Source organism: Manduca sexta, chromosome 27, assembly GCF_014839805.1.
Source record: "Manduca sexta isolate Smith_Timp_Sample1 chromosome 27, JHU_Msex_v1.0, whole genome shotgun sequence".
NCBI lineage: Eukaryota > Metazoa > Arthropoda > Insecta > Lepidoptera > Sphingidae > Manduca > Manduca sexta.
In genome coordinates this window covers 2,768,500-2,789,774 of record NC_051141.1, presented here as the reverse complement: position 1 = coordinate 2,789,774, position 21,275 = coordinate 2,768,500, and the positions used below count along the sequence as shown (strand labels likewise).

General features: G+C 36.2%; 2 protein-coding genes across 6 annotated transcripts in view; one reads left to right on the top strand and one right to left on the bottom strand.

Moving 5' to 3' along the window:
* Nucleotides 1–13,794, top strand: part of LOC115452930 (SPARC-related modular calcium-binding protein 1) — a 33,027-nt gene extending 19,233 nt beyond the window's left edge. For 2 of the 4 annotated variants that reach the window (XM_037443796.1, XM_037443799.1), the window contains 9 exons: nt 90–143; nt 238–440; nt 1,837–1,963; nt 6,130–6,228; nt 9,115–9,233; nt 9,781–9,973; nt 10,602–10,695; nt 11,049–11,305; nt 12,306–13,794. In XM_037443796.1, the coding sequence (XP_037299693.1) occupies nt 90–143; nt 238–440; nt 1,837–1,963; nt 6,130–6,228; nt 9,115–9,233; nt 9,781–9,973; nt 10,602–10,695; nt 11,049–11,305; nt 12,306–12,382 (1,223 nt within the window). In that variant the 3' untranslated portion in view covers nt 12,383–13,794. The remainder of the gene's footprint in view (nt 1–89; nt 144–237; nt 441–1,836; nt 1,964–6,129; nt 6,229–9,114; nt 9,234–9,780; nt 9,974–10,601; nt 10,696–11,048; nt 11,306–12,305) is intronic. The other 2 variants (XM_037443797.1, XM_037443798.1) reach the window with 2 other exon arrangements.
* Nucleotides 13,675–21,275, bottom strand: part of LOC115452928 — a 10,813-nt gene continuing 3,212 nt past the window's right edge. For both annotated transcript variants that reach the window (XM_037443789.1, XM_037443790.1), the window contains exons 3-9: nt 20,782–20,895; nt 20,111–20,254; nt 18,119–19,419; nt 16,690–17,941; nt 16,164–16,273; nt 14,890–15,280; nt 13,675–14,276 (exon numbers count right to left, since the gene is read on the bottom strand). In XM_037443789.1, coding sequence (XP_037299686.1) covers nt 14,071–14,276; nt 14,890–15,280; nt 16,164–16,273; nt 16,690–17,941; nt 18,119–19,419; nt 20,111–20,254; nt 20,782–20,895 — 3,518 coding nt within the window. In that variant the 3' untranslated portion in view covers nt 13,675–14,070. The remainder of the gene's footprint in view (nt 14,277–14,889; nt 15,281–16,163; nt 16,274–16,689; nt 17,942–18,118; nt 19,420–20,110; nt 20,255–20,781; nt 20,896–21,275) is intronic.

The window sequence follows — 21,275 nt, the reverse complement described above, 5'->3', positions numbered from 1 at the left end:
TACTCAATTAACACCACAATCACTACCTGATGAATTAGTGTGAATTAGGAGCTAATCAGCCATATTGATCACCTAATCATTATTTACAGGTAAGTCGCATGCGAGACGTCGCTCTTCTATTCGCGGTCAACGAAATAAAAGAAGTAAGTTTTATTTTCGGCCAGCTTTACCGAAGGATAATAGGTATCGCCGAATCGTTTTGCCTTTTCGAAATACATAGTGATTGTAAATCCTCAGGTTGTACTCGCACTGACCGTGCTTTGTTCAACGGGAACTTGATCAAGATTTTTAGCGGGGAGTACGATCGCGTGCGCTCTGATACCGGGAGTGCTGCGGAGCCGAGGGCCGTGGCTGAGTGGAAGTTCAGTGAGCTGGATCGCGACAGGAGTGACGCGCTCCAGAAGTCGGAGTACCGAGGGCTGCGGCGGCTCATCAAAAAGGTTTCATTATGTGTATATGTTAAGCTTTACTTTACTTACAGATTAAGATTGTTGAGGTTCAAGATATTATCATATATTGCTACAGGAGTACAACTCTTCAGACATGTTAAGCAGTGTCAATGCTGAAGGGTATAATGTACTCATATAAATTCGAAATATTGTATAGCGACACAGTGTAGGGTCACGTAGAATACCCACCACTTTGTTCAAGTAGTATCGTATTGTAAAAGCGATCTTATTTTAAATATTAAGACGTAATTTAGTCAAGTTCTGGAAACAATGTATATTTAGGAGACAGGCTGATAGGTGACTTCTAGCCCGTTGCCTTTGTCGATGTTTTAATTACTTTGTAAAAACCGTTTTCTTTGTGAGCTTTTATCCTTAAGCAGTGGCGTAGGAAATTTCCCGAAACGGAACCCGACACAACTTATAGGTACTAAGAATATGCATAAATGCGGTCTGGAAATCGTTTAATGATAATAAAATTTGACATAAATTATGAAAGGGAATCCGGCAGAAATCGTTTATATGGACAGCTCGCCACTGCCCTGAAGTCTTTCTTGGTCGACTATCAAAACTGTATACATAAAATATCGAATTATAATCTCAAATATCGTTACACTTTCTGCACATTCACGCAACGAATCTATATTAATGTAGCATGTTTTTACTGCATCACGTGACGAAGCCGCCTGATGGTAACTGCCACGGCCATACCTAAACAGTAACAAAGCACTGCATTATACTCAATGCGTAATGTATCTAATTATTAATATTCCTATAACAAGGAAGCTTGTCCAAGTATCTGTTACATTAAAAACCACACGTGTCGGCGCGTAAATCACCTGATTGTAATATGACGCTTAGGAACCATTATTCATTAAGGAAAGTTTGCATTATAAAAAATGGTAAAGGCGATCACGTTTCGTATCATTGATATATTCGTATTTTATATTAACCAAATGTATTGTATCAGTTTTGTAATTTCTTGTTTCTTTTGTTTAATAGGCTTACCCTTCTTCATACTGATTCCCCGTAAAAGCGATGGTCGTCAAATACTATTCTGCCGATTTGCTCTTTATCTATGACGAAATTTATGATTAGTCTGAGTTGGTAGACCCATGTCCACATTGTCTTCTTAGGGGTCGATACCTTGCACGATTTGTACAGCGGGAGTTCACCAGTACTTATTACTAGCGGGTGGTTCTTACAATATGGTTGCATAGACATAAGGTTATGATTGCAAACTCGTACTCTAAAGCATAAAGATAAATTCTGTCGACTTTTCTTTTGACAGTTTTCACTATTCGATATTTTTATCTTCGTAACATATCCCTCTAATAAACGCCTTCGATGTTTACACTGTGCTCAGTTTTATATAAATGTTTTATGTAAGGTGGTGAAGCCGAAGCGTTGCGCACGAGCGTGGGCGCGCGGCTGCGACGGTGATGGCGACGGCGAGATCGCCAGGGCGGAGTGGACTGCCTGCCTCCTTGCCAATCCGGAGCCGCCCGCACCGGACTGTGAGTACCTTTACATGATAATTTGATGTGAAACATCTAGCGGGTGAGACCGGCTGCTGGCGTGACGGTTTTTTTTAACGAGGATAAAAAAATCTCTTATAATATTACTTTTTTACTTTTTATTACGCCGTAAGTATTTTATGTGCAATTATCTTAACAAAATTTCGATGTTTCACGTCTGCCTTGTGTCCCGCGACGTCTTAATATAGTAGAGGGGACAAACAAGCCATCTGATGGTAAGTAGTCATCGCCGCTCATAGACTACATTCTAATATCACCGATGTTAACCACCAGAGTTTCAGCTAGGAACAGCCTCTTGTCTTTACGTCCTATCATTGATCGGTCAAGTAAAGCAGTACGCTGAGAAAGGACAAAACAAATTTCTCTGTACTCATTAATGAGCTATTTCGTGACTCCTGAAGTGCGCTTGTTTTAGCTTTGTTCGATATAGTAAAGTTTAAAGACAAGTGAAATAGAACTTAGTATTAACATGGATAGAGTATACAATGGCGTCCGGATGATTTATTATTGTTTCCACATTATATAAATCAATATCCATCACACTAAGATGCTATTTAAATGCTAGACATAGGTATCTAAAGATATAGAAGATACATAAAGAAATAGAAAACAGATATTTTAGTGTAAAAACATTATAGTTATTGTTCAAAACTTGTTTCTCTCGCCAGCAGTAAATATGGAGGACTGGAAAGGGAAGTTAAGGTGGTAGCTCAAGGTCCATTTTCATACATTTTGTTTCGGCTTTAATCTGGGTAACTAAACAAGTATTGGCAAGTAAAGAATTTAAATTCACGTCTAGTTAGTGATTAGTTCTCGCAGTTGAAAGAAAAACGTAAAAATAATTAATAATCATGGATATTTCGGCCTTTAAAATTTAATATGACGAAATTTTAAAGGCAGAAATATCCATGATTATTAATTATTTTTACATTTTTCTTTGAACTGCGAGAACTAATCACTAACTAGACGTGAATTTAAATTCTTTACTTGCCAATGCTTGTTTAGTTACCCAGATTAAAGCCGAAACAAAATGTATGAAAATGGACCTTGAGGCATCGCCTTAAGAGATCTAAGCTATGCGCTATTCAGACAAACGTACCATGCTTCGAAATTTAAATCTATGAACAAATTGTGCTATACAACGAACTTTACGCCACAGTGTTAAGGTCCATTGTTGAATATATCGTTTCCTGTCGATCTGTTGTCTTTACAATATGCGTCATCTCAAATTGCAATTATTCCTCGGTTGTCTCGAGATTTACCGTCGGTTTCAATTACCTAACTCTTATCAGACGTTATTTACTATTAATAACTCTCAGTTTTTCTGTTACAGTAAACAATGGTAATAAGAATAAATAGTATTTGCGTTTATTGTAATAAAAATTGTTTACAATAAATTATTGTAAAATCTACTTACGGATTAATGGAATGCGTTCAAAATAAGATAAACTTGTATCTTCTGAACTTGTGCATACTTTCCTACTTACAATTGTATAATGTACTATGTAGTAGTTAGTAGATAAACGATAGGGCCAGGTTTAAATGTTTTTGTTGTTTTGGTTCAATTTGATAAAAACAGTTTATTCCTTTAAATATCTAGTTCAATTTGTTTAATTTTTAAAAAACATAGCTCTTACATAATTCTTTATTAATGTAGGTAGCTTCTTTCCTAGAATACATTTAATAATCAATCCAGGTGTAGTACCTCAGAGCTCCTGAGTCTTATGTCGGCATCTTCTACGCTTTTTGCCCGACCTAAAGAGCACAGCCGGACCACATGCGCTAGCGCAAGATTTAACTAATCACCGCCATTAAGGGCTTTGCACGTGATATTTTTAACCTATCGACGACACAACTAACAGCAAATTTTTTCTATAAAAATAAAAGGAACAATTAAAGTAAAATATTCTATAATTTTCAACACTAAGTTAAAGTAAAATCCACAAGTGGCCAACAGTGAGATAATTCAGACAAGCATGCTTCGAAATTTAAATCTCCGAACAAAGTGTGCTATACAACGAGCTTTATGCCACAGTGTTATGGTCCATTGTTGAATAATTCGTTTCCTGTCGATCTGTTATCTTTAATTCAGTTTTTAGTAGTTCAGACACAAGTTTGTCTATTGGCTAACTTACTGTTTTTGAACAGTAATAACTGTCAATAAAGAAACTAGTCGTAAAACGCGTTGTAAACTCTCAACAGTCGAGAACTGTGTACCGAGACTTGAGGACTTCCGCACTCAAGTACGCGTGGAGGACGCGTATCAACACGCGCGTCTAAAACTCGTTAAAACACATTGTGTGCATAGCTTCTTAGGCTTGCAACTTTATCAATACGACTTAACGACAGTAAAGTTTAAAGCCGGTCTGCGTATCTACTTCTTAAACTGTTTGCTTAATTTGATGTATTTTATTGTTTTATCGCGTCGTAAGTTTAACGGCAGCTTTAGCATTCTGATTTCGATTCCCAGAAAGGGCAAATAAAAGTTTTTACATTTAGAAAAATACTTGTAAGCTATTTTTATAGATTAAAATAGAATAAAGGATAAGTATTAAAATGACCTATGTAATAGTAGAGTCCAGCTTGATAGGCAAGAAGGCTTAAATTTTAGGTGAACTTAGCACCTCTGCCTACTTCCTCGGAGATAACGGCATGATCTTACATAAAAGTTAACATGTACAATGATCGACCTAAATGCAAGTGTCTATCTGCCTTCGGATCACTATTTACAACCTAATCCGGTACACTATAAAGGCCTTAAGAGCTTATAGTAAACGCGTAATGTCGTGTCAGACTTGATATTTAACATTATCGAAACACCTTACTTTCAAGTTTCAACAGAACTTTCAGACGATGTCAAATTTGTACATTATTAAACAACGATTTATATCGTCCTGATTAAGTATATTTAAGAAATAATGTCTGTTTTTTTTGCTTTTACCTGCAACTGTTTTTTTTATAAAAGCTATGGGATTGTAAATAAGTTTTAAAGATATCGGTTCCTAAGTCCTACAGTCCAAAAAGCAAGAAATTGTAAAGTAGGTTTAAACCTAAAAACAAAATTTATGTGATTTGTTTTCATTAAAAATAAAAATATTTAAATTGATGCTACCATGGCTGTACAATTTAAATTCCTTTGCTTTCTGTGCATGGAAAATAACCTATACATAGATTTTCGATCATAAGCTCAGATCATAAGCCATACACTCTCAAAAACGATGGAAGTGGAGTTTGATTGATTTTTTTATGAACTAAATATTTATCTTATAATAAAATTGATAAATTCTCAGCCAGTCTACACACGAGGTTAAATGTAAATTGTTCATAAACACTATGTATGTTTACAAAAGACAATCCATTACATATACTATCATGATTACAATATGATTTGGGACCAAAGAATTTAACCTGCTTCGTAATATACTCGTACGTACGAAATATTTTAATATTATTAAATAGGTATGCTTTTTATTAGCATGGTGTTAAAGATATGTATGCCTTAGAATCGAAAATAACTTAAATCATTCAAATAAATTCTCGTTTTGCAGTCTTTTAATAGAAAATATTCAAGTCTTATATTAAACATCACGTATAAATTTAAACATTATGCAGATTATTAAATTTAAACATTTCCATTCGGGAGTTGGATCACCTTTAATAATATTATAGTCTACAAAAAATTAGACACACATTGAAAGTCGTAGCATATCGCATTACTTCGCTGATACATTTAATTTCATGACATTCCGGATATTGTAGAAAATGCTTTGTGTAATTTTATTATGCATAGTTTAGTTATTGCAATTTCGTTATGTAACAATATTATGTCCTCATGACAAAATTTCATAAATTTTATATGTATCACATACGAAATTTTAGTACATACGTCAGTTTTATTGCGCACAGGATGTGACGACTATTCCAGAAAATATTGTCGTTTGAATTGATTAGGTACTCTGCTTTGTATAACTCTACTTACATTTAAAATTTCTAATAAGTTCGCTGATGGTCAAATATAACTATCCTTAAGAGAAGAAAAAGAAAATTCGGCAATGACAGAAACTTCATAAAGATTACTAAAAATATCTAACGCATACCAAACAGTTGTTTGCAAATGTGTGTGCAAACATAATAATAATATATAGTCTCTCTCCGCTTCTTCATGTCATTGAATGCAGACGAGGACAGCGGTCCGGAAGCCGAGCCTGACTATGAGGAGGAACCGCCGCCGGACACCAGTGCAGGTACTGTCCCTCTTCTTTTTATTGCAGTTGAATGGATATACAAGCATGCCACTCGCTTGATGGTAAGCTATACGTTTCCCCATAAACAGTAGCAACGCCATACAAAACTTTATATTACAAAGTACTACATAGCACTCCAATGCACTCATCACCTTGAGAGACATAAGATGTTTGGTCTAATAATGCCCAGTGATTACGCTGATTAGACTTTCAAACCTAAGCACAATAGTGCCATTCGCACGACAGTTTGATAGTAGAAAAAGGCTTTACTTACTCATTTTAGCCTAGTGTCAATATTGAGTACACAAGAATGCAGGGTGTTGCAGAATGAGATGGAATTTGTGTTACGATGTTTTGATACACTGTTTCTGCAACACATTGTATAGCGCAGTAGATATCTATTTCACTTTAACCAGGGTGTAGTCGCGCGGACGCGATAAGGGTCTCTTTTTAATCAGCTAAGCATCTTACGACTAAATATTTGTTAAAAACAGAGCCTTTTTTTCCTCTCGCCCTGCTAAACTAACTCTAAAATCTAAATACATCGAGTCTCATGTACGGTGTCTGGTGAACAAACTTAAACAATGTGAAACAACAATCTCTTACTGCTACAGTCATAACTACAGTTTATTTTAATAATCATTTTTATAATTAAATTAATTCTTTGTTTTTACGAACAGAGCTAAAATTAGGCTTCGGTACTAGAAATAATAAAATTATAAGAACTGGCTAATCATCGTCAGAGTTAGTGACGTCTCTACTGTTCCGTGCCTAAGTACGACTCAGTACGACAAATATAATTGTTATTTTGTTTTGAAAAATGCATATGAATAAAAGCAGATATTTTATTCATTTTATAATTATTCATGGTGCGTTCTAGTTTTTTAAATATCCTATTTAAAAATATCTTTAATTTAACAGCCTACTCTGGTTTTTATTTCCTGTATTACCATGCGAAATGGATTTTATTTAAATTCTAATCTTATTTTGCATGTTAGTAATAAACTTTTAATCAGTACCTACTATGTCACTTCAACTATCATATTATTTGATATAATACATGGATTATTTAAAACTTGCTAACCCAATAACTTGTAAAGGAACTTAGAGGAAATAACACCAGGAATAAAAATGATTGCACGTCTAAACTTACTGATGATAGACCAAAATTACACACACATAAAATGATGACTTAAAATATTTGAAATGATCGCAATGACCTAAGCTGCCGGTTGAGTTTAGACTCAAACACGTCATCTTACTTTATTATACTGTTTGTATATCTCAGAATGGAACTTGAACTTGATTTATGATTCAGAAATTCTTCTTTTTTGAAAAACTTCTAGCGACATCGTTAGGTTAGGTTAGGTTAGTTATTCGGCTAATTTTTTATTTTTGTTTGCATTGAAGAGACGAGCATGCCGTTCGCCTGATGGTTAGTGATACGACCACCCATAAACAATACAAACACCATCCAGCACCTTGAATTTCAAAGTATTATTTAGCGTTGCACTGCGCTCGCCATCCTGAGACAAGATAAGTCCTATTATGTCCAGTAGCTACACTAGCTATAATGTTATTCAAACCGGAACACAACAGCGACTATACACTTCTGCTTGGCGGCAGAAATAGACATTACGGTGGTACCTACCCAGGCCGACTCTCACATATGAGAAACCTACCACCAATAGGTTTATTACCTCGTTACATGCAATATGATGGTGATGGTAAGTGGTCACCGTTACGTATGGTCGTCAATGCCAAGGACGCAGGCTCTGCTTATCGTAATATTATTAATATCTTATTTTTGTTAATAAGTTTTTCGTAGTCATGCCATTTCTTATCAATGTGTCCGGTAATTCCATTTATAATGTAACAACGGATCTCAGTAATGAAGGATGCTTCACTTGTAATTCGTTTCAAGTTTATGTTAAGAATTTATCGTATTCGCTTTACTTACATTTTGCATGTCAAGGTCCATTTTTATTCGAACCTAGAAAATATTCAGACTAATTTTCTAATGGTGAGTGACCATTACCGCCTGCGTTCTGTCCCTTAGAAAGAATTGGATACATTGCCGAAGTTTAAGGAAATTAAGGTGATCGAAATTCGTTTATGAGTTCTGTCTAGCATGCGGCGCCATTAGTGTTTTAAATAATCACATATCGTACCTAAATATGTCAAAATATTTCATAATTGTTATAGAATTCATAGAGATTGAAAATGCGAGGTATTCGCGCGAACAAAAACCCACAAATCGAGTATCATGAACACTGTACTTACCTATCGCTGTTTGAATAAAAAAAACGAGTGGGTTTCCAACAGATTTGGGTAATTAACCGTGAATATTGGAGTGCTCTTGGGAAATCCATTTAGATGATGGGTCGGGCGTAAACCGCGTCATAAAATAAATTGTGGTCATCTATAACTAAAAAAATATTGATTGCTTTACGATGTAACATCAAGAAAGATTAGTGAATTAAGAAGCTTTCGTACCTAATCAGAATGGAAATCAATTTCAGATTCCCAAAAAAATAGGTCAGCTATAAAATAAAAAAAATAACAAAATGATCCAAGACTGGACACGAATATCCTTTACAATTAGTTTAAGTCTGAAGTCCTTCAGTTCTTTATCAATTATTGCACGCTTTAACTGTGTGAAAACCACATACCTAAGAATTCCTTTAAAAATGTCACAGGTATGTTAAGTCTGCCTACCCACAGTAGGCTAGCGTGATTGATTAAGGCCTAAACCCACTTAATATTAGAAATTCATACCCGATAACAGCAGGATTGGTATTTATAAGTCCACAAAGCAAGTTGATTGCTAAAAAAAACAACATACGGTGTACAGATACAATATTCCTTAATATAATATGTTTGCAGTACTAGTACAGGGGATAATGCGGAACTCATTCGCGTCTGACGGTTCAGATTCCGACTCACGCCGGGAAGACGAAGCCAACGACTGTCTGACGGACCGTCAGGCCGTGCTTGACGAGCAGGTATCGACAAATCTTAAACATCAGATGACGTACAACGTGTTGAAAGCCCTAAGCTACAATGTTCCTAAGGAAGTGTTTGGTCAGTCTTTTTGTTTTGTCCCCTACTTCCTCAATTTTGGATTTGTAGACATGTAATTATTCGTTGATCTAATTTTTGTTAAGTTAAAATCATTATAAGAAAATTTATATACAACGCGCTGGATGTTTATCTGAAAATTGTTATTTGTGATTGACGGTGCTGAGATGTGCAGGAATAAATCCATTTTATAAGAATAGTTCAAATTTTGAAAGTGCGTCTCCGCTCCGTAATGAATGCTAGTTGTAGTGATACATAAAATATTGCAATATTTTTGTTTTTGTTTAATAAGTATTGTTATGATATTTTTTTTAAATTACTGTAATATTTTTAGTATGATTATTGTTACATAATATGTTATTGCAAAACACAAGCATAACGCTTCTTGCCGTGCGATTTTTGATTATTTAGCGCAGCGATTTTTAATTCTTATGTTACGCCTCACATTGCATCCCAATATTTGCACACCAGAAAGCAGGCGGTCCCGCGTTGTACGTCCCGGAGTGCACCGGGGACGGGAGGTATGCACGGGCGCAGTGCTATAGATCCACGGGATACTGCTGGTGCGTGCACCAAGACACGGGCAAGCCGATCCCGGGCTCATCTGTCAAGGATCGCCGCCCAGACTGCGACGCCGCGCCGCAACATGCTAGTCCCATGAGAGGTAAAAACTGATTAAGTAGAGAAACTGACCTCCTTTTTATGAATAATATAACGCTATATTTATGATTATTTAGAAAAACAATGTCACAATAGTCATCAGTTATAAATTTTGTTCGTCAATTAGATTTTTTAACTTTATCATATTAATATCATAACATAACTTGGACGCAATGCAACTATCAATTAGTGAAATTTTCACAATCTGACCAATGGGTTCTTAAAATTATTGTATTAAGGCGATACCTCAAGGTCCATTTTCATACATTTTGTTTCGGCTTTAATCTGGGTAACTAAACAAGTATTGGCAAGTAAAGAATTTAAATTCACGTCTAGTTAGTGATTAGTTCTCGAAATTTCGTCATATTAAATTTTAAAGGCCGAAATATCCATGATTATTAATTATTTTTACATTTTTCTTTCAACTGCGAGAACTAATCACTAACTAGACGTGAATTTAAATTCTTTACTTGCCAATACTTGTTTAGTTACCCAGATTAAAGCCGAAACAAAATGTATGAAAATGGACCTTGAGGTATCGCCTTAAAACGAACAACACAATGTTTCAACAACACTATATATTTTTTTATGAACATAATAATAATAAATACGTTTATACAAAATTATTCCAGGTTGCCCGGAGCCGATGAAGAGTGCCTTTTTGCACGATTTGAGAAGCTTCTTCGTGTCGAAGATGACATCATCAGGCAACGGCACTGGCCCGGGGTATGTATTACTCATTCTATTGTAATTCGGTAACAATCGCACTTTTTAGTTATTTAACCGTTGCTATTTTAAGACTGCACTGCGAAGTTTTATTGTGTGCGCATTGCTCAGCTCGAAAATATGTCGTGTGGCGATATTAGTCTAACATTTGTCATACAATTCGTTCCAATGATATGTCCAAATACAGGTTGTTCAAAAATACATGGATTTTACAAACGTACGAAACAAATGATCTGTAAACTTGTTTTGTTAAGTATTTCTTTGGTAACTATGTTGTATTCTTACAATGTTATCTAAGGTAACCTCTTGACACCACAACTCGTTTATTTTTAAACTCGTATTTAATATTCCAGAGACATGGTTAAATGGGGAGCGTCGCAAGAAGAACAAGCCGCCACGTGGACGTACGTGATGCTCGACAAAGATAAGGACAAAGCTTTGGAACGGAGGGAGTGGAAGGCGTTCCATCAGCTGATAAACAACGTGGAGTCCCTGAGGAGGTGCGGCAGGAAGCTGCCGAGGTACTGTGACGTCAACCACGACACCAAAATCAGTATTACTGAGTGGATGGCCTGCCTGGAAGTGACTCAGGCCTCACAAGGACAAACAAGTGAGTCAGATTCTAAGAAACATTCACGTTTTGTTATCAGTTACTGTGTTACATCTATAACTGTAGTTTAGTGGCGGTTTAAAATTTTTAGTCAATGGTTCGATTACTTATTTATTTTCGAATACATGTCCGAGATTCTAATTAGTAATAGTCATATACCTTATGGGACAAACAAGTTAAGAATATCCGTTCCAGGATAAAGTACTGTGTAAAAATCAAGGGTATTGTGTTTGTTAAAGAATAAAAGGATTTTATTACCGCGTTAAAACAAAAAACAAATAGTATAGATAAGTTTAGATGATCGTGAGATAACTGAGTCACGAATATAATTGTGTGAAACTTGAGAGTTGACCGGTTTCGGTTGCAGCTCTTCACGTATAAATATATTTTTAACTTTTTTAACCATAATAATTTTTGTAGGATGATCTAAAGGTATGGTTATTTCAGCATAACCTTTTATTTTCCATGGTAATTTATTTTTGGTCGACATAATAACACATAATTGAGTACACTACTACTCTAATGTGGGGCACACATTGCATATCTAAGCAATATTACGTGTATTATTCTTAACAAAAATATTTTTTTCCCCGACTTTGATATCGAACCTAATATTTCCCACCAAGTGTCCAAACACAGCAACTAGACCATCGAGACAATGAATTCGTTTAAAAAAATACCATGACGTGCGCGCCTCGCCTAGACTTATATCAATTAAATATTAACGCTTTGGAACTCGTCCAGTCAAGTTAAAGTAATTTATAAAGTTAAATGTCGAACGGTCTAACGTGTTTAGGACGTAAAAATAATTCCTGAATTTAATTCCTTTGTTAGGCATATACGTCTAATAGGCCTAGTGATATTAGGCTTAAAAAATAATTATTATTTTCCGAGTTATACAACAAACATTTGTGCCCAGAACCTAACGAAATTGTCAATCATGCAATAGTTACGGCTTTATACACAAATACTGAGTTATAAAAATATATGTATTTTTCAGCGGAAGTAACAAAGGCGCCGTCAAACCCAAGAAGAAAAGGGCCAAACCCACTGGAATCAATTCTGAAAGCAGACTGAACATTCCACTATATACTTTGTGGACAATTAAAGTGCCAGTGTAAGTGACTTTGTGAAGTGCACATTTTGACATTACATTTGGAGTTACTACGAGAATAGCTCTGTACTAGATTAAAGATGAAGAAAACGGCTAAACAACGCGTATTATAAACATTGCATGTTATTAGGTTTTACAATATAAATTGTGATTTACAGTGGTAAATCACAATTTATATATAGGATAGTGATCCTACATGTTGTTGCAGCCGTTTGTCATCTTGTTATTGAACTCTGCCTGTTTTCGCCAAACTTTTTGGTACGGCTAACAATGGGTTACCATCAAAACAACTAACGCAAAAGTCTAGTGTCATTGGTCCTAACGGATTGGTGAAGATGGGCAATAATCTAGTACAAATAGTTGGTGGAGCCGGCACGTGCATCGCAAGTAGGTTAGAAAGAACAGCTACACTTCCTTCCCCTATCCTTTCCTGTTAATAATTGAGCGTCAGAAATATATGCAATTTGTATTTTATCAAATATAAAAGTTACAATTTGGTAAATAAGTACTTCCTTATTTTCCTATCTCATTTGCTGGCGAACCCAGTATTCAGTAACGGCTTCCTAGAATAAGATGTGTTAGTTGTTTGATATAGCTTGATGTAATTTATTATAAAGTAGGCTTTCACTAGTCTTGTACCTTGTATTTACGTTTATCGGGAGATCCCAGTGGGAGCAATTCGATGAAGTATTATTAAGCATTTGTGGCTGACGCAGTATCACGGGAATTGCGTGATTACGATTTACATTAAGTTTAATTTTTTGTATTTATACCACGTTTTTGTAGCACCTTGTATTCTACGGAATATTAAAATGGTATCTACTTTACAAAAAAATGTTATTTATACTGTTTTTTAATATAAAATATGGGAATTTTTTCCGAAACATTTTAAAATATGTATGTGTATGTACTTTGTACGCTATTTTTAAATCAGTGTTTTGTCTTTTTATTATTTATATTGAATGTAGAAAGTAAAGAAATTATTTAAACCGCTGGTAAAGGGAATTTAAGTTATTTTGAAAGCAAGTTTCTCAGTCAATCCAATGCTTGATGATTCAAAATGAAATCCCTACTCAAAAGATTTATAAGTGACCGGTGCACTTTTTACTTTATTAATAATTTTATCTTTTTACATACTGCTGATTGTCTCATTGACCTAGTGGCAGCTGTATTAAGCTGTGGAACCGACGACATAAAATTTATACATTCTCATCTTTGAAAAGTTTATTTTGATTATAAAATGAAACAAAAAATCTTCCAGATCTACATTGTATTTAAAAGTATTTATAGCTTAAGTAGTCACTTGTCCAATGTAAAAGCTACATTATGTGATATCTCTATCATTAATATTGTGAAATAAATAATTTAATACGTCCACATGCATTTTACAATTTTCCAACTAATTACAATTATATTCCAATCTACGACATAATTACAAGGGTCTGTATTCTCTATGACAAATTAAATTCCACAAAGATTATCAGCTATACGCAATACGTAAACCATGCCATTATTATTAATAAATATTGAATCGTGTGGAACCTTTAGACTAAATTCATTCCTTATTATACCACGGGGAATCCACGAAATTTGTCATAGAAATTACCGCTTAGTATTAAAATATGACTATTACGTTCCATGATTTGATTCACTACGCTGGTTTTGTTTCTGCACAAGGCAGTACTATCTTCTTGTACTCGTCTACCGTTTCGCTGAGAATTTTCTGGAATATGCACTCGAATATTTGGCTCTTGACTATAGCTTCGTCGGTGTGCAGCGAGGTCCACTCGGGCTCGCAGCGTCGCCACTCCGCGAACAAAATGTCATCGATGTGGTCGGAACGACGAGCACCTACCCCTGGAAATGATTAACAATCGATTAAGTCATTGTGGCCCGTTTTACTATATGCATCTGTTACTAAGTAACTCTGTGAAGTGCGATATCAGATGAGACATTTTCAATTTAAATGCCACTAAGATCGTTAGTATTAAACAGATATCACCAACATATCAAACAATATTTTAAGTCACAGCAAGTGAAGGATTTTGACAGCTCAGTTTTGTTTACTAAACGTGGCCAAAACAGTTGAGAAAAAACGTGACAAAATAAGCTTTGATTATTAAATAAGTCAATACATTCAATGTGTAATTGAGATTCAACTCAAAGTTGAGATTGATTTATTAATACTCCCTTAGACTTAAGTCTTGAGTCTTGGTAGTTAAGAGAGACTGTTGATCTTGGAACAATACCAAACACTTGTCTAAGAACGGACAACGAATTGGACATCATTCATGTCACAATAAAGTGCATTTCTAATACAAGAGATACAACTTTGAAAGTCAGAGAGTTGCCATACTCTTAGTAAATACCGCTGAAAATTTCGCGTAGACCCTAAATAATAACAAATCGTCCCTGGATAAGCTTTTAAATTTTAATCCTCGCCATAGTATAAAAAAAAACACCGTCTCACCTGAAACCACAGTCGGCGTCACACCAGTCAAAACCTCAACCAGTTCCGCGGACGTGGTCTTCGCCAGTTTCTCCATAGTGACTATCGGCTTCTCCGGCAGAAGGTTACAGGCATCCCACGGCCTGTCGCTCTGGTCTAACCTCTGGCGCTCCAACGACTCCTGGCAGAAGTCTTTCACAAACATGTCGAACGCGTCGGTGGTATCAAATATGTCCGCTGCAGGGTCTATTATATGCCTTTGTATCTTCTCGTCGGTGCTGTCTCCTGCGAGGAACATTCGAGGAGGTCTCGGCACTCTCGAGTCGGCTGGTGGAGTATAAGGGGGTGGCGGCTTGTCCGGTATCTCCCGTACGACTAGCAAACGGCATTGCTGCTGTTCTAGAGCTTTGATCTGTAACAGACGTGTAATTAATCAGCTTGGACTAAAAGGAAGTGCCTATTTAATTGGATTTAAAGTGAAAATATATCAAGGCTGGTTTTGATGCAACATAAAACATGCTTGTAAAATATTGTTTTTGAAACATTCTGTAATTATGGCGTATTTGTGTTAAAGTACAACTGTTAGTGCCAAGGTCTCGGATTCGCTCTCCAGGCAGGCTGTGATTTTGGGTTTTTCTACTCTGTCAGCCCGGAGTTTGGAATTGGCGACCGATATGGTAATGGGTCCCACACCTATCACATCATGAGACGGAATAAACACAGCAAAAAACGGATGCACCTGTTGCGCCTGTGCTTACCCCTTCTGGGATAAAGACGTGAAAGTGTAAGTCTGAAATAAAATGACATTTCATAACGTGCAATTTACAAAAGGTTTGATGAAACTCGGAGCATTCATTATGCATGTGCTCCAATTGTCTTTGCTCTGTTCCATTTCTGTAAAGGCATAATAAATAACTTGGAAACAATTAACGGATCGATGTTACCTGCGCTATATAATTAAACATAATTAAGGATTATTAACATTTACTCATGTTTTTATAATGATGTTAGTGTCGTTCACTCTACAGGCGAAAAATAAATTTTCCACGTTCCATAATAATTGCTGATGTTATACAATTTTTGAATTTTAATACATACACGAAGTACGTTTGATAATACGGTGGACAACAGTGGTAAATTTTCACGGTCTTTTAAGATAAGTTATTTGTATTATCAATTAGCATGGACCCAACGCATACTGGAAAAGGTTGCGGATAGATCCCCTTCTCAAATTTGTCTTTCGGGCTTTCATGAAAATGACGCTAGACAATGATTTTTTCGTGGCATGCCCTTACCTCTCTCTCTATGGCGAGCTGTTGTCTCCTCAGTTCCTCGGCCTCGTAGTTGACTGGCGACGTGATGGAAGACACGCTCGGACACAGCGACGGGCTACTCACGCTGCTCTCTGCGATTATACAGTATTTGTTTTAGACTTGAACACAATTGAATGATCAGAACAATGACGCACTAATCCATAAAGAAGTATAGTAATCGAGATTTAATTGAAGCTTATTATGCTTTGGCATATCCGTGACTTTCAGTTCTAACTTTATAAAATGACAGCTGTATTGAACCAAAGGGCCAAAGAAATATTCAAATTTAAATATGAATTAAACGAAGAATTCGTTCACATTATATTTTGATGTTGCTAAATATTACAAAAATAATCCATACCATAAGCTCAAAACCTGAGATAATCATAAAAATTGTCACTACTATTAAAATCATAACTATTTTCAAATGATCAACTTTTCTGTTTATTATAATTTGCTAATGCTTTTACCTATAAAAGATAATAACAGCTATTTCAAAAGCGCATACCGGTGTCGGATGTAGTTGTTTTTAGATGTGGCCACGTAGATACATCTGTAGTGAAGGGGTCAGGCGTGGCGGCAGCGCCGGCCGGCACGGGCAGTGGTCCCGACTCGCCGGAGCCGCCGTCGAGCTCCTCCGGCGAGCCCTCCTGCGGCGCCTCGTGCACCTCCACCGGCACGCTCAAGCTCACCACCTCGTCGCTGCTGTCGCTGGTCATCGTCGACGCACTCTGCTGACTATTCTCCAACTGATCTACGCTGCACTCAGACGCCTGCACCACTGGCTCTTTTATCTCATAATCAGAATCAATCGTGGTGCTCGCGTGCCTCACTTTGGGTGACACTATTGACTTCTCCTCCTCAGACAACTCCTTATAGTAATAATCGTACTCGTCGACGAGGCTGCGGGCGGTGGACGGCGCGCTGGACTTATCCAAACTCCTGTTTTTAATCTGTTCCATAAGCTTCTCCACAACATCTGTTTTGTTCAATTGACTGTGATGTGTGTTCGCCGAATTGACAATATTTTTTAAAGCCTCTTCATTGACCTCGTAGTGTTTGCCGCCGCTGAAGATTTGCGGGAGCGACAGATTTTGAAACAGTATATTCAAATAGCCGCCATCAACAACGACGAAGTTTTCCGCGGCGGCGTCCGGCAGCCGTCCGCCAATAGCGGTGGCCGAGCTACAATCATTAGTCTGTATACACTTCTCGGCGCTGCGGGTGGCGGGTGGCTCGGATGGGGCGGACGGGTTGGGTGGTGTCGGCAGGGTGGCATGCAACGCGCATGCGTGGGCTGCGCGCGGCATTGGCTCCGAGTGGGGTCGGGGGGTGGTACTGTCCTCACATCCGCTGCTTGACAGCTCGAAACATTTGAGCGGCGCGCCAACGTGTCGCTCGCCGGTGGGACTTCGCTTCAACTTTTTTTTCCCTAACAGTATTTGTTCGACATCAACATTATCCTTCAACTTCAATTCTATGCTTTTCTTAGTCTTCATGAGAGCAGTTTTTCGCTTTTCTGACAACGCTATCAATGCCTTCCGCATTCGCTGCATTTCCCCGCGTTCATGTTGTAATTTCACCAACGCACCGCGCTGTTTCTTCCTCAAATTCGATATATCTGTATTATCAAGCTTCTTTCTGTTCTCCAACCAAAGCACTTGAGATTTCGTGAAATGCTTTAAAGCATTTTCTCGCATTTTTAACACAAGTAACAAACTTTGCGCTCGCCTTTGCTCATCGTGAATGAGTAAATTAAGCTGAAAGCAGAAAAATTAAAATAATTACGACAGTTCCTTGCGTGGCACGACGGTACCGCGTAGGCAATTAAACAAAACTAGCATCATTAGTGGACGATAGAATTCTTTATGGGTGACACAATTTCAGTGACACAAACGAGTTTGCAAAATATTTACACTATGCGGAATAACACTCACCAGACAAAGATTTTTCGATGCCATTGTTTCAGCATTGTCAACGTTTGCACTGTTATCAAACTTGGACAAAAGCGTACTGTACTCGGCGGAGTCCTTTATGTCGTATTCCGATTCCAAAAGCACCGGATTCCTAATCAAATTCTCCACTTTGCTGTTTGCAAAACACTTGTTCGACAATGAACAACTTTCCAAATACTGGAGCGATTCAAAAAACGAATCTATAAAGTTTAGTTCCTGCTGGAACTGTTCGCAGATGTACTCGCTCTGCATCAGGCCATTGTTAACGCTTATTGTGCTAATTATGTCAGAGGGTTTCATTAATTTATTGCCGTCAAACGCGTACGAACAATTGGGCGAATATGTATCGTCGAGACGCCTCACGTTGTTTACATCGCTAGTTTTATTTTGATCGTTAGATTCACGCTCTATGTTAATTATTTTATCTATATTACTTTTCTTTTTTATTTCGTTTTTGTATACGGACAACACGTTCACGGGGTATGACAGCGGGCTGGGCGACTTGTGGCGCGTTTCCTCCTCGCCCTCAACTACATGGAAGTTAATCTTCTGCTCCGTTGTATAAGTAAGGGTCGAATGGCTGATAATGTACGAAGTGCTTTTACAAAAGTTTATATCACTGCTGCTTTTTTCTTTTCTGTTAGATTTGCCCTCTGGTGACTGAAGATTAGGCATTGATTTGGTATACAAACTATCAGTCTTACGTCTATTATCAGTTTTATCTTTAGTTAAACTCACATTTGGAATTTCTAGACTGTCAAACGTCCCAGTTATGTCTGTCTGAACTTTTGCACTCTGCGAGCATTTGCAAGACACACCATAGTCAAATGTGTCCATATCTGTTATTTGATCGATTTTCGCCGGTTGAGGTTCAGTGCCAACTTTAACATTTTTATAACTCATAATATCATCCATTGCAGTGCCACGGTCAATTGTATCATTATCTATTTTTTCATGCACTAAACTGTTCCTAGACATTTGTTGAACATTATCCTTGTTAGTCTTATGGTATTTATCCTCTAGTGGTACATGTATTATTGTTACCGGTTTAGATTTATTTTTAATCTCTTTTAATATGGTCTTTTTGGATTTGTGTGATGGAGATGTCAGTCCAGTCATTTCGGTAATTTCAATATTACTCTTATGCCTCATATTACTTCTAAAGTTCTCCAAAACTTTGCTCTTTGACACTGGTCTTTCTTTAGACTTTTCACTTTGTACTAAATGTTTACTTACATTAACCTTAGATGATGGATTCGAGTATCTTACGCTTCGGGATGTATCTGAAAGAGAAAATGATACAAATTTAACCATAGAATACTCTCTGTTATATCAAATACAGTTTCTGCTGGTAGCCCTGCATCTGTAAAAGCAAATTTTACCATAGCATTTAGGGAAAAAGTAGCTTTCGATTAGCGAAAGAATTTTCTGGATTAGAACAACAGTTACTGAGTTTACATCTTCTTAAACTTTACACTTTACTATGTGTATGAAGACATTTTGACACTTCTGAAGTATCAAACAAAATAAATATAAATGAAAATTAATGTTAATTTTACAAATGTCACTTTATTGGGGAGGCCAGGTGCGCCCTTCCCCTCTTAGAGATCAAAAAACAGTTGCATAATTTAAAGCAACGAAAGTCCTAAGTCTTTGACTTGAGTTGCTTGATCGATCATTCCTGTATGTCAAAACTCGAATTAATTCACCAATACCATTCCTAATATATCGTACGCTCAATTATGCCCTGCTCTATGTTATTGTTAAAACGGGAGAGGAGAAGTCCTCTAGACTTTACCTACAATTAACACTTTTCTCATTGTCCATATCATCTTGCCCCACCTGGGCTATCGGCGGGCGACGCTCTTACGAGTATGTAATGTCATTTATTAACATAATGTCAAAATTACCCCGTAGATAAAAATAAAGAACACTAAACGTCACAATTAGTAATAACATAATATTAGGGCTCACCTTTGTCTTTAATATTAGTAATTTTTGCTTGTTCTGATACTTTATTTACATTTGACGGCGGTCCTTTTTGACTAAATTTTGATACATTGATTTCTTTTTTACTTAATCCACTATTTTTGGCACTAGTCTTGATGTCCTTGGAATCTGAAAATATATGTCATATTGTCAAGTGTTACGACAAAAAATTCATAATCTTACTATTCAATCCAATTTATTTTGTTTGAATGTAAAGCTTATATTACATATGCAGTTAAATGTCAATGTTGATATCAGATAATTTTGTTATCGAGTTGAGTTCAATTAGTGAAATATCAACATAAATTGTAATATTATTTGTCCTTTCCGCTTTGGCAAAATCATTTTCAATTGTAAGATATTTATATATATAAAACAATTTACAAGTGTTTTTAACAACAACTATTAGAAAATCGCCAATCAAGCCAAAATAATGTTTAGTAAATAATATGATAACTATATAGTGGTCGAGGGGACAAAAATAATCATTAAAATCAGACCACAGGGTAAAAAATCATCACTGAACTAACATAAAAAGTTCAAGATAATTTGAAGAAACTTCTTGTGGAGTTTAGTTAAAAATTAAATATAAACAAACAGCTGAAACACTTAATATGATAAGAAATTAAATGTATTTTAATAAATATACCACTTACACTTAGTTGTTGATAATCTAGAAGTACTTCTCACTGAACAATGTTTCTCCTCTTTAAGATCTGCTGCAATTGATCTATTTGTTTTGATTGTTCCAGGTTTCCTCAAATCTTTAGCTGTGTTAAGCAGACATTTCATATCATATGGGACAAAACAAAACTTATAATCTTTATATAACTTGTAAATTGCATGACTTGAAAGTCATGGCGCTAGAGGGATAAGATGCTTCTAGAAACATGAAATTTTGTGAACAATGTTCTCATGAACAAAGAGTTTTAAGAGGTAAATGTTATTTAACATTCATCCTAGAATGTTAAATAACATTTACCTCTGCTATTTATACCTAATTTTACCATACATACTAAAACTTTCAATATGCAAAACAATTTGACTGTTATATTTTATTGGCCTACATCCTGCAACTAGTAAATATATGTTATAATGGCCCATATCCAAGCAGTATTTAGAACCAATCAACAAATCAGTCAATCTCAGG